Source organism: Otolemur garnettii, unplaced genomic scaffold (genome assembly GCF_000181295.1).
Source record: "Otolemur garnettii isolate 467f Iridium unplaced genomic scaffold, OtoGar3 scaffold00006, whole genome shotgun sequence".
Lineage (NCBI taxonomy): Eukaryota > Metazoa > Chordata > Mammalia > Primates > Galagidae > Otolemur > Otolemur garnettii.
This window is the reverse complement of record NW_003852401.1, coordinates 30,244,969-30,258,799: the sequence shown is the minus strand read 5'-3', so window position 1 is coordinate 30,258,799 and position 13,831 is coordinate 30,244,969. Positions and strand designations below refer to the sequence as shown.

The window sequence follows — 13,831 nt, the reverse complement described above, 5'->3', positions numbered from 1 at the left end:
CACTGGGACAGAAAAGCGAGACCCTGGCTCCCTGGATGCCATCTGTTTTAATGAATTAGTAAGTAGGTCTTGCTTATGTCAACTTGCTCTATACTTTCAAATTTTTCCTTCATTTTTGGTATGATTTGCTGTTTTCTTATTTTTATGTTTTTTCCCCATATTTTATATGGGAAGTATCCTATTTTAAAAATCTTTTTAATATCATTCATATTTTCCTATTTTATATTGCAAAGTCAACAGTAAAATATGATGGGCAGTTCCATTTCTTCTGAGACAAGGAGTTATTTTATAGGCTTATACTTTTGCTCTCACTTGCCAAATACCCTTTCATTCTCTCAACCTTACATATAAGCTACCTCTTCCTGGGTTTCAGTAACAAAATCAGAAGCCAGAAGAATTTGTAGTACTTGGAAAATTCTTTTTGGTAGAAAATACATAACGATCCGCTTCCACTTAATCAATAAAAAGTCATTTTTTTTCTTTTTGAGACAGAGTCTCACTTTGTTACCCTGGGTAAAGTGCAATGGCATCACAGCTCACAGCAACCTCAAACTTCTGGGCTTACGTGATTCTCTTGCCTCAGACGCCCAAGTAGCTGGAGTTACAGGCACTTTCCATAATGCCTAGCTATTTTTAGAATCCTAGCACTCTGGGAGGGTGAGGTGGGTGAATTGCTTGAGCTCAGGAGTTGGAGACCAGTCTAAGCAAATGAGATCCTGTCTCCACTAAAATTAGAAAAACTAGACAGATGTAGTGGCAGGCACCTATAATCCCAGTTACTTAGGAGGCTGAGGCAAGAGGATTGCTCAAGCCCAAGATTTTTTTTTTATGGTATTTTGTTTTATTCAACTATAGTTTAATTATAAAAATTGATAGGCTCTTTACTTTGTATATATATATATATAAACCTATTTGTACTTGACAACTATACCTCCCTTTTGGATTGGAGACTATTGCTTACTTTTGGTTATAATCATGAATTAGTGTATATATCACAATATATTCCAAGTATATTTTCCTCCATAGGTTCTAAATTTATTTTTTATTTTATTTATTAAATCATAGCAGTGTACATTAATACTATCATGGGGTACAGTGTACTGTTTCTATATATAATTTAAAATACTTTCATCCAACTGGTTAACATAGCCTGCATGTCTTTTTCTTAGTTATTGTGTTAAGACATTTATATTCTACATTTAGAGAGATTCACATGTACCCAGGGGAGAGGGAGGGGAAGGGAGGGGGGCAGGGAGGGTGATTGGTGGGATCAAGCCCAAGATTTTGAGGTTGCTGTGAACCATGAGACCACTGCACTCTAAGGCAACACAGTGAGACTCTGGCTCAAAAAACACAAAGTAATTAATTTAAAAAAATAAAAAGAACCGGGCAGCGCCTGTGGCTCAAAGGGAGTAGGGTGCCAGCCCCATATAGCAGAGGTTGCAGGTTCAAACCTGGCCCTAGCCAAAAAATGGCAAAAAAAAAAACCTACAAAGAACCTCTAAAACAATTTAGAAGGAATTATCCTTTATAGTTCAGTTTCTAAATAATAAATAGGAATAATGGCTTTCAGGAGGTTAGTGCCCCAAAACTTTTTTTTTTTTTTTTTTTTTGAGATAGAGCCTTAAGCTGTCCCCCTGGGTAGAGTGCTGTGGCATCACAGCTCACAGCAACCTCCAACTCCTGGGCTCAAGCAAGTCTCTTACCTCTGCCTCCCAAGTAGCTGGGACCACAGGTGCCCGCCACAACGCCCAGCTATTTTTTGGTTGCAGCCATCATTGTTGTTTGGCGGGCCCAGGCTGGATTCGAACCCACCACCTTAGGTGTATGTGGCTGGTGCCTTAGCCACTTGAGTCACAGGCACCAAGCCTCTTTCACATATTTCTACTGCTCTGACATATTTTGGTGGGGAATGCTGCATAAAAATCTGTGCAATTGTTTGGTTTTTCTGTGCATCTCCTGTAGTTTTATTTTCCTTTTTCATGAAAGCACTCACTTAGGACAGCTTCACACAGGACTACTGACCTGTTCCCAGCCCTATCTTTACTTCATGTTTCAGCACTTCCATCACGTTTAGAAAGCCACTGCTCAGCCTGCAGAGAAAGAAAATCAGAATAAGGAGATCCATGTGTTCCAGCAGAAGAGAGACACCAATAATGACGGTGGTATCTCTGAAAACTGCGTTTCTCAACACATGACATCTAATATTGACACAAACACATTAGTCAAATCAGACCATCCCAGTCCTGGAGTAAATGGGATCATTAAAGAACTAACCCTTGGGTTCAGGTTAATCCCAGGTGGGCATAAAGCTGCAAGAGCCAGAAAGAAAAGCAGGGGATTATTTGTATTTAAAAAATGAAGAAATGAAAACTTGCAATTAGTACAAAAAGTCTTATCTGTCTTTAATATTTGTTAATCAACTCATCCGTCTATGTTAGGAAGTAGATACTATAAAAGATTCCCTTTTCTCTAAGTCTAATGAGTTACCTTGACTGTGTAGTGGTGTGCAAGCTCAAAAGAAGGGGAATTCAAAGGGAAAACAGGGTACAGGCTGGTAAGTCAGGGCATGACAGTGCAGATGCTGCCTCTGAGAACAGGAGCAAAAAGGACAGATGGTTCCTGCGCAGGATTCCAGACGTCTTGACCCTGAGCTGAACACAGGTGCCACCTTTCTAAGGAGACAAAGGCTAATTAAAGTGATCTTCAGAAGTACGAGTAGATGCAAAAGTCAAAGTGGTCTGCTCAAGACGCACATAATTGGCTTGGTGCCCGCAGATCAGTAAGTAAGACACCAGCCACATACTCACAGCTGCTGAGTTCGAACCCAGCCTGGGCCTGCTAAACAATGACAACTGCAACTAAAAAATAGCTGGGCGTTGTGGCAAGTGCCTGTAGTCCCAGCTACTTGGGAGGCTGAGGCAAGAGAATCTCTTAAGCCCAAGAGTTTGAGGTTGCTGTGAGCTGTGACGTCACAGCACTCTACCCAGGGCAACAAAGTGAGATTCTGTCTCCAAAAAAAAAAAGGATGACCATAATTTCCAAAACCCCAGTGCACACACAATAAATCTCTCAAAGTTGCAAGAGAAAAAATGACAATGACCATTTAAATAGAAATATGTCCTAAAGACATAAATCTCAATTTGCAGAACTGCATTATGTTTTAATTCAGAGAATGTTGAGCAATTCACCCAAGGGACGTTAAATTCTTCTCAAACTAGGACACTAGACCATAATTATATGTGACATAAATATTGTTTTATATATTACAATATACAATTATGTTATATATAAACTATACAAGGGCAAGATTCTCTGTCATGTGTGATTACTTCTGAAGACTCAAAGCCTCTGGAGCCCCTCCAAACACTCCAGAAACACACACTGTGGCTTTCAGTGCCCTTCCAATACCACCACTGGCATACCTTTCGTCATCAAAAGTCCCAGATTTCCAACTACTGACACATCCAGCTACTTGTCCTGGGGGCTGTCCAGTGCTACTGCCTGCTCTGCCATTGTTTCGACAGTCCATGGAATTGACACTACTCTCCACCCCCACCCAGGACCCCCATCAATAACTGATGAGAGTTTGGGTACAACTACCGCAGCCCCTCACTCTTTGTGCAGGATAACTTTGAGGTCTGTTTTGTACAGTGGTTCCCTGAGTTTAATCCTCAGTGAAGCCCACAGTGGAGTTGTGCTTGATGAGATACTCATCACCGACTTCCTCCTCTTCCTTGTCCAACTTCTCCATAGGTATTTTCTTAGATCACGCCCCAAATTACTTGTACAGGCATAGGCTTATAACCTAGTACCCATGGACCGGCACTAGGGGATCTATGAATTCCTTGAAAATAAATGCAACATTTTAGTATCTACAATCTTCCTTCTGAAGATATAGGCCATAATTTCCATCTGATTCACCTACGGGTCCATAAACTTTCAAAAGGTTAAGAACCTGTTTAAGCTTTTTAAATAAAGCTTCTGTATATGAGGGCATTATGACAGGACAAGGTCCATCTGGGCTTCCCTGTGTGAGCTGGTATCCTGCCAGATCAAACAGGATGACATGCACGCTCAGACAATTCAGTTCCCGAGCTCATTCTAGAGAAAGTACTCCATACTTCATTCCTGAACATCACTGCAATCACCTTCGAAGTACTCCTCGTAAAAAGGTCTGCACAGATGCCAGTGCCAGAACACCCTTCCAAGCACTTTTTCCAGGATGAATTCATGAACTTAATTGTCAGATCTTGTACAGTTCTGATGGCCATTCCATCAGGGTGGACTAGGCCCTGGAGTGGGTACATAGCTTCCCCAGGGGAGGACTTCAAAGGTGACCATGATGATATTCACCCATGAGGCAGGTAGCACTTTTTTAGGTATATAGCACTTTTTTAGGTATACTTATCTAGGATGAGTTCATGAACTTAATTGTCCTAATTATCTGACCTCAAAAACCACAAGGGACTGGTTTCTGGTACACTGCACTTCCTTCTAACATCAGAGCAAAAGTGGTAACGAGAGACAGAACCCTCTCCCTGAAAAGACCTGGCTGGAACATGGTTTCCTTTCAGCCCCTTAGTGGTAAATCTGCAAGCTATTAAATGTTTTCTACTGTATTTCCTATTATCTTCTTTTTGTGCAAATTCAGATCAGAGATTTTAGAATCTAAAATGCATACTCTACAAAAAATGCCCTCTTTAGTGGTCTCCTTTCTTCTCTCACAGCACGAGAGTAAATGTCTGTCTACTTCCTGTCCCGATCAAACACAGTTACAGAGGAGGGACCTTGTCCTTGAGGAAGGACAGAGAAAACAAAGGTGTCCGGCTGCTAATCTGTACTGCAAACGTTCACAATCTCCCAAGCCATTATTGCCTACTTACGATAGATTAGAATTGGGGCAGTGTGAGATGGACGCTCCTCGTTCATGGAAGACGTCCAGTTCTTCTGCAGAAAGGTAGCAGCCATGGGCCATCACCGTCTGGAGGGAAGGACATGGAGTTTACCACTCACCAATGCTTACGTTAGTGCCCAAGATAGTGTCTGTGACTGGGCTTTACAAGAACATTTGTGACTAGCTGCATGCACAAAGTCACTGGGTATAAATTATACCTCAGCAAAGGCTTCCAAAATCATTGTGTTTCAAAAGTCTCAACAAATTTGTGGCTGTTACTTATTTTCATTTTGTTCATCTATAAAATGATGAGGGTTGATCCAGGCACAGCGTAGGATATCCATTCTGTTTGAAGAAACTACCGTTCTATCATCTTTCCTTTGGAAAACTTTCAAGTTACTTTCTTTTTTAACTCTACCTGGTGAGCTACGGGTAGGACTGTGTTTATTCCTTTTCTAATCACAACTTTCTAGAAGTAAGCTTCTTTTCTCAGTACATAGAAGCTGGGAGAATAATCTTGCAAAACATTATTCTTTATTTCTGATACTGATTTTAATATAGATAGCAATGGTCTTGACACATACAACCAAGTAAACTATAACTCATTTATGTTTATACATTTATAAAAATTAAGAAATGTAGTACCTTCTAAGCATTAATTGAGAAGATAAAATAGATAAAAAAAAAATCAGGCACTGCATATGTGAGACCTCACTAAACATTTAATCTTAGCAATCTTGGTTTTCTTAAATAAGACTTTACTCTTCCAAAATTCTTTTTCACTTAGTACAAAACCTGTAGCTTTCTCCTTTGGGAGGCAAGGTTCAGTGACCGCAGAATTATTATTAAAATAAAATATTACCAACCTCTGGGCAAATAAAATTAACATGCGAAAAGAAGGCTAATTTATTAATCGTATGGAAATAGATGTAAAAGGATAAACATCACAAAGTAGCATTTACCTGATTTATGCACAGTATGAACCTTTCAAGTCAGTAATATTCATATCTCCATTCACATAGTCACTAAGACATTATGTGCTGCAGTAAACTCTCCACGAAGTTTGTAGATTTCATCAAAGGTCAAGACCAGGGGCTACATTATTGTAATGAGGTCTCTCTGCACTTGTATTAATTTTAATTAATTATAAAAGTAATACTCAACTCCTTAAAAAGCAATCTTAGAGTGTTTAAAAATAAAAGTAGTAAGTCCTTCCACTTTCTTCCTTAGGGAAAGTCCTTTTAATATTTGCTGTGTCTTTCAGACCATCATATACACATATATATCAAATAATACTGCACATTCTTCCTTTAAGCCTGTATATCTATTTCTTTGTGAATGCTGAATAGAATTCTCATCTTGCCTGCTCCATAATTTAATCAACCCCCATTGGTAGCCATTTTTAACTTTCAGATGTAATTAACATCCCTGCTTACATTACTTACAGAATGGATCCTTAAAAATGCATTTGCTAACTCAAAGGAATGCACATTTACATTCTAATGAATACTGTCAAAATATCCTTGGACCAAATGACACTGTCACTCTCAATGAAGTCTTCAGATTTACTGATTGTGATGAAACTGCAGGCACATTTTCAACTACCCCCACATATGTGCACACCCACTCTGGGCTTACTCTAGTTTGGGAAATGTAGGCATGTGACAGAAGTCGTAAGAGTACCACTTAGATGTTAACATGTAAACAAATACACCCAACTTTACATAGATTATGTCACAATAAACAATTTACCTTATTTGTCAGAAGATTGTTTTTATCATACACGTCGGTGTAGTTTTTATAACTGGGGTATAATTTTTTCACAGCTTCAACTTCATCACGAGTTTCACTTACATGGCTCTACAAGAAAAGAAATAATACTTCCAATTTGTTTCTGTACAGTATTACTAGAAATATACTTCCTATATCAAAATGGTTTGGATGGTTTCTACTTGCCTATAGAAAAACAATGTAGACAGTACATGTGTTTTCTTAAAAACAATTACATTCATCACATTTATGACAAAGAAAGTGAGTATCATGACATGTAGTGTGTGCACGTGTGTGCACATAATCTCAAGGCAAACATTTTCAGCAAATTTTCTTCAATTTCAAACTATGGCAAAAACACATAGTACTCTTTGAAGAGTCAAGAATCTTGCTATTTGTGGCAACCTCCTCTTCTGAGGATGACTATTTAAGAGTTTAGTGTCCATCAAAAAAACAGACAGCATAGTTCATTCATAAAAATGCTGGAATTTGAGTAAAGAGAGCTGAGTTATTTAGCCTAAGTTCTGATCCTAGTCCTATGTCTTATGGAAAGTGAGTTCTTCTTTTTTTGGATCACAATTTTCTCATTTCTCCGATAAAAGCGTTGGGCTAGATGAATGATTTTCCAAATTCTTTTAACCTTGAATATGTTATGCATATGAAAATTCAAAGAAATTCAAGATAGAAGAAGCACAAACAAGTTGCCCCTCAGGATAAAGCAGCACTGGGACTCTGGGACCCTGTCCTCAATCTGTCCCCTTTGTTGGCTTCCATAATGAGTTATTCTGCAGAAAACAGTCTAAAAATAACTGAACTAGACATTCGTATAGTCATTGAGGAAGAGCCTGTAAGAAAAATCCACAAGCAAGCAAAGCAAAGTGAGCCCTAAACCCCTACACAGACCTTTCTCCAGGGCCCCACAAACCTCAGAGGTCTTATTAGCATTTCCAAGAATGGCCCCTCTATTGTTGTCTCTCTGTGAGGTAGATTATGCATAGACAAATTGTAAAAGGACGAAAATAGCATATTCTGAAAACAAATGCTCCACTTAGACCACAAGCTGTATCCCTGGCCTTGAGGAACTCCCAGATCCCAGCAACAGAAGAAAGGGCAACCTAGTGCTTCATGTCCTTTGGGTAAATGTAAATACACACGCATCCACACACAATCGTCCAGCAAGGGCAGACTTGATTGCATTGTGTGTCCTTTCCTTTTATATTTCGTGTGTTTTTGAATGTTTATTTGTATCTTGTTTCTTCAGCAAGAAACTCTATTTCCAATAGAAATAGAGTTCAGAAACATGATCTAAGTTTTGAATTTTATCTCCAACAAAGAAATAGGTGGTATTGAATTAAAAATTCAAGTATTATAGAGTACAAAAAAAAAATAATGAGGAAGAACAGTTAATGTGTCCTAAAAAGATAAATCATCAAAAAAAAAAATAAATAAATAAAGACCCCCCCCCAAAAAAACACTTTACAAAATGGTGAAGAATTAATGTGTAGCCTGTACCCTGACTTGCCATTTCTTTTAAGACAGCCAACTCCTAAGAGAAGAAATTTTAGTACAGTATGCAATTAAATTTGGATGGGGGGAGGGGAGCTCCCAATTTTAACATAGCTATGAGCTTTAAAAAGTGCTTTATTCCCAAATTGCAACAAGTTAATGACAACGTAAAATATACCTTTTTGTTTCTGATTTTAAATTAAGAAACTGGGAACAAAAGGTCTTTTGAATGCATTTTTGCAAGGTGGAAATTAGGTTCTTTTTGTTTTTCGAATAATAGCTGGTTCCTCTGAGAAGGAAGGTAGAGAACACTGAGAAAATATCACAGACAGGAGATGTAGGAAAGAAACGTATTAAATGCATCCTAAGTAAACAGTTGTGGGTGATTTTGTGATTACTCATGTAGATGTCCTCATCTCTTGAAAACTGATCAGAGAACGTACAGAATAAAAGGAACATCAAGTTTCTTATCTGTAACATTAAAAATTGAGTTAGGTGACATCTGTAGGAGCCCTTCTTGCCCTGTCACGCTATGACTTCAGGAGATATAAAAAAAAAAAAAAATTAGAGATTACTCAGTAGAACAGAAGAGTACTGCAGATTGCAATTTAGGGTACCGAGAAATCTCGCAGGTCTGAAAAGAGGAACAAACAGAAGAATAACACCCACCTGAATGTGCAAATCACGAGTCTTCGCAATGTTGCCGAGTTCACTCATCAAAGTCTCAGAGCAAGAAAGGGAAAACCGTGGTGTCACTATGGGCTTGACTCTGGGATACTGGAGATAATAAAAAACAAGTGATAAGGAAACGATGGCTCTGATGACCATGATGTGTACCTCAAAATGTCTGCCATGTAGCAAAAAGATTTTATGTCTTCATTTGGGAGGAGGCGTTTCCCATTCTATGAGTTGGTAGAAGTGCTGGATTTCAGGGAAACGGCTCACAGCTCAGAATAAGAAAAGTAGTCCAGTATATTCTGAAACACCAAGTTCAACAGAAGACCCTGCCCCGAATGATACACGCTCCCCTCTCTCTACCTTAAGGTCTTTATGAAGGAGAAGTTTGAAAAGAAAGTGCTGGGGAGACCAGAAGTGAGGTGGTCTTCCCCTGCCCAACATTTTGTGCAAAGCCTCCTTGAGAACTATTCAGTAACAGGATTGGCTCTGGTGCCACCTGAGGTGAATGGCCAGGCAACGGAAAAGGACTCATATTGGGGTGGTGAGGATAAGGACCCACAAGGTTCCAGCCAGGACTCTCAAGGTTATATTGAAGGAAATTCTGAGGTTTCCTATAGTTCTCAATCATACCTCAAAAGAGGGTAAGTAAAGGGTCAGGCTTCCCAATCTAAGAACTCGCCCTGTGGAGCTACGGACCAGTCTGCCGTGGGGTGGAGGCAGCAAACAGCATTGTCTCCATAGCCCCAGCTACACCTGGTACTGCAAAGCGGGGCCTGGCTGGCTGTCTGCCAGTGTTGATGAAGCTCTGGAGAGCCAGAACTCCCAGAGTTCAACAATCTGCCCCACACCTATGAAACCTTGTCCCCCCGCCCCAGAGATAAGTCTTGTGATATTCAAAAGTACCAAAGGAAAAGGAAAAAACCAAAACAAAATGAAACAACACCAAGAAAGAGAAAGCTGCCTTGAGATGGTAACTCTGAACTCATGTAGATGAATCTTCTGGTCTTCTGTAGCAATCAGAAGAATTGCTAAAGTTACATCTTCTTTCCTACCATGAAAATTATTTTCTTTATTCAGATTTGACTATCTATACTGTGTTGCAACATGGGCATTATACTAAATTACTGTTACACATCTTCATTTACATTTATCTTTTTAAAAAAGATTTTTTTAGAGAAGTTTTAGGTCAGTGGCTGAGGTCTTCTATACCTTGGATTAACTAAAAGCTTAGTGAACTTGGGACCAAGTTTACCCACCTAACCAAATTCAATGTTTCTGGTGGGGCATGGTGGCTCACACCTAGGATTCCACCTCTCATCCCTTGGGAGGCTGAGGTGGAAGAATCACTTGAGGCTAAGAGTTCACAATCAGCCTAGGCAAAAAGCAAGACCCATCCCTACAAAAAATACAAAAATCAGCTGAGCCCAATAGCACATGCCTATAGTCCTAGCTACCAGGGAGGACAGGCAGGAGGACTGGTTGATCTGAGTAGCTGGAGGTTCACGCCACTCCAGCCTTGGTGAAGACTAGGGTCTTCATAAGTAAGACCCTATCTCTAAAAAGATAAAATAAATAAATAAATAAATTTAGTTTTTGGTTTCATGTGGGCAAAGGGTTTTGGAGCCAAAAGAAGTATACACAATTATAAGGATAAAACAAACTTCAAGTTTGCACATATCTGAGTGGTTATTAATCAAACCACCTCAATCAGTATTTCCTGATTCCAAAAATGTGTTTTAAGCAACATACAGATAGCCAGGTATAGAGCCATACCAGACTTCATTAGAAAGAAAAAAACTGCCTGACTGGTGAATCTATGAGTTTGAGGTTTTGTTGATTCCACAAATAGGTAAAATGATACAGTTTCTGTCTTTTTGTGATTGGCTTATTTCACTTAACATGATGGCCTCTAGGTTCATCTCTGTTGTCACAAATGGTAGGATTTCCTTCTTTTTATGGTTAAATAATATTTGTGTGTGTGTATTATATACATGTACATACACCTTGCATTTTCTTGATTCATCATCTGTCCATGGGCATTTTTGTTGAGTTCATATCTTGGCTGCTATTGAATAATGCTGCAATAAATGTAGGCTACTGATAGCTCTTCAAGATACTGATTTCCTTTCTTTTGGATATAACCCCAAAAATGGGATTGCTGGACTGTATGGGGAGATGTTGATCAAAGGGGTATAAATTTTCAGTTATAAGACAAACAAGTTCTGGGGTTCTAATGTACAGCATAGATAGTGATGGATGTGTTAATTATTTTGATTGTGATGATCATTAGATAATGTATATGTGTATCAAATCATCCCATTACACACCTTGAATATATACAATCTCGATTTGTCAATTAAATACATATTTTTAAAATGCCTGACTTCATTGAACTAAATTGATGGGTCCACTGTGCCAAAGCAATTTAAAGTTCTAGGAAAATACATCTTCATGCATGGAATAAACCAATTGTACAAAGACCTTAATCCTACAGCTAATGCAAAGGCCGTCTAAATGCAAAAGCTCTGAACAAATTTACTTACATTCTTTTGAAGCATTTCTGACACAAACCTGAAATAAAGCAAGAAACGGGAAGTTAGAAAACGTAAGAATTTTCAAATGAATGTTTTGAATGGGTAGAAACACGATCCTCGCATGTCCTAATTTCCACGCAAACATTGCTAGTGCTGCACACGTTTCACGACCACTAAAGATTAATAAGTAGTAATTACTCTGCTTCCTCATTGGCAGCCAGGGATGGAGTGCAAAATCGCAGGAAATGTAATGTCACCACCTAGCATCAGACGGGCTGTTGGCGCCTATTCCTGCAGCACTCAAGCTGTTCTACTGGCTCAAGCTCTGTTTGGGGAAATACTGCAATGTGTTGTGCTCCTGAGATGGGAGAGTCATGGAGTCCTGTGCATCTGGAGGGGTTCAGCAGCCATGAGACTCTCCACTTCTAATTCCCTGAAAGGGGAAATTTCTCATTCTGTTTCTACAACATCACTACTTATTTCCAGGGCAGAGACTGCCTGGGGATGGACAGTGGAGGGCAGCAGAAGAAACAGGCCAAAGGTGGATGCAAAATGCATGGTGAATGGGATGGATGGTGACCCTACCAGTTCTGCCTACAGGGATGATAGCAACTATAAAGCTTATGAAATGGCTGCTTCTACCCTGGCTGGGCAGCTACAGTTTCCTGCCTTTTTCATTTCAAAATAAAATGTGAATTAAGGTTTACTACAGCCACAAAACTAAGTTAATAGATAAGCTTAGCATATGGTCAATGCTAGAGCAAGGTGGGTACTTTCTTCTCTCTGTGAACCTACCACAGTCCCGGAGGATGAAAGCCTGAGAAAGGAGAATATTGGATGTCTAACACTTGCCTTAAAGTAAGTCATATCTTGGGAAAGATTTATATCTAAAGAATTTTCTTCTACATCCCTTAGATGTTGAATAGTCAGTAAAATTGCTTGTCAAATCCTCAAGGAACTATGGAAAAGCCATTTAAAAGGACTTATATAACCAGCAGAATATAATCAGCCAAATATACCAATGTTTTATGGAAAAGAACATAATGAAAACTCATGATCTCAAGCAATAATATGATCCTCAGCCAAAAGTAATTTAACGAGCAGGCCACAAGTATTTAAAAGCAAATCCAACCTGCTGGAGAAGCCCTGATCTATAAGAAAGGAGAAGGAGAGGGTAAATCATTTTCTTGAAAAAAGAATCTTTCATTAAACGGAAAGATTTTTCCTAGCACCCCTCTAGCAGGTGCCTAAAGACTTGCAAATATAATTTGTTACATAAAAAACAGTACTGACACGCAAACATTTTTTTCTGTTATTTCATAAGTTGGATAAACCCACACAGTGACCTTGGCACCTGGGACAAATGACTTAGCACATTCGCAATCATCTTTCAACTTTATTTCAACACCACAGGGAGATTTCAGGGTGTGTTAGGACATCTTGAGTTTCTTAGGCCTCTTTTGAGTTTTTTTTTTCTTTTGCTTCAGCAGCGTGGACTCAGGGGAGGAGAGCGAGAGGAACAATGCCAGAGGCACCCAGAGCAGCACACTTGTACCACAGGAGACGACAGAGCCAGAATGTCTGAAATCGTGCTCCCCAGCTCTCTGTGCCGTCTCTGTTATTTATAAACTAAACAAAAAATCATTCCCTTGCGAGATAAAAAGCAACTTTTCAAAAATAAATTTACTTTTTAATAGAATCTAATGCCTCTCTACTCAACTCTTATCGCAAGTGGATGTAAATGAGGAAGCTCAAATATACATGAACCCCACCCACATACTCCTATTTTTAAAAACAGTTTTAAGTATAATTTACATACCATAAAATTCACCTGTTTTAAATGCACGATTCAATGATTTTTAGTTGCCTAGATAGAGTTGTACAACCATGATGATAATCCAGACCATCCTCCTCACCCCAGTGAGATCTTCTGGGCTTGTTTATGGTTAATAGTCATTCCTATCCCCGGCCCAGCCAACCTCTAATCTAACTTTCTCTATAGATTTGCATTTTCTGTACATTTCATATAATGGAATCCATTCAATAGGCAGCCTTTTGTGTTTGGTTTCTTTCTTTGAGCACAATGTGTTTAAAGTCCATCCACGTTGTAGTATGTACCAGAATTTCATTATTTTATGGCTGAATTATAGTTCACTGTCTACTACATTTTGTTTATTCATCCACTAATTAGGAGAAATCTTGGTTGTTTCTACCAGTTGGTGCAAGACAAGCCTGGTAATCCAGCTTTTTGCTTGCTTGTAGTTCTCAGAATAACTTTAGAACGTGCTAGAAATGCAACATCCCAAGATAAAGAGGAACCAGCCAGAACAGCCTAGGCTCTGTTCCCTTTCCTCCTGGAACAGATGTTCTAGGCTGTTTTTGCCCAGTGAGGAAAGTTCATCTGGGCATAAAACTACAGGTGGAGCAAACTTTCAGGATCCCTCAG

General features: G+C 39.1%; 1 protein-coding gene across 1 annotated transcript in view; it reads right to left on the bottom strand.

The window, feature by feature from the left end:
- Nucleotides 1-13,831, bottom strand: part of GDA (guanine deaminase) — a 95,983-nt gene that overhangs the window by 17,049 nt on the left and 65,103 nt on the right. The window contains exons 6-10 of the mRNA XM_003782952.3: nt 11,395-11,422; nt 8,843-8,950; nt 6,650-6,757; nt 4,887-4,984; nt 2,026-2,093 (exon numbers count right to left, since the gene is read on the bottom strand). Coding sequence (XP_003783000.1) covers nt 2,026-2,093; nt 4,887-4,984; nt 6,650-6,757; nt 8,843-8,950; nt 11,395-11,422 — 410 coding nt within the window. The remainder of the gene's footprint in view (nt 1-2,025; nt 2,094-4,886; nt 4,985-6,649; nt 6,758-8,842; nt 8,951-11,394; nt 11,423-13,831) is intronic.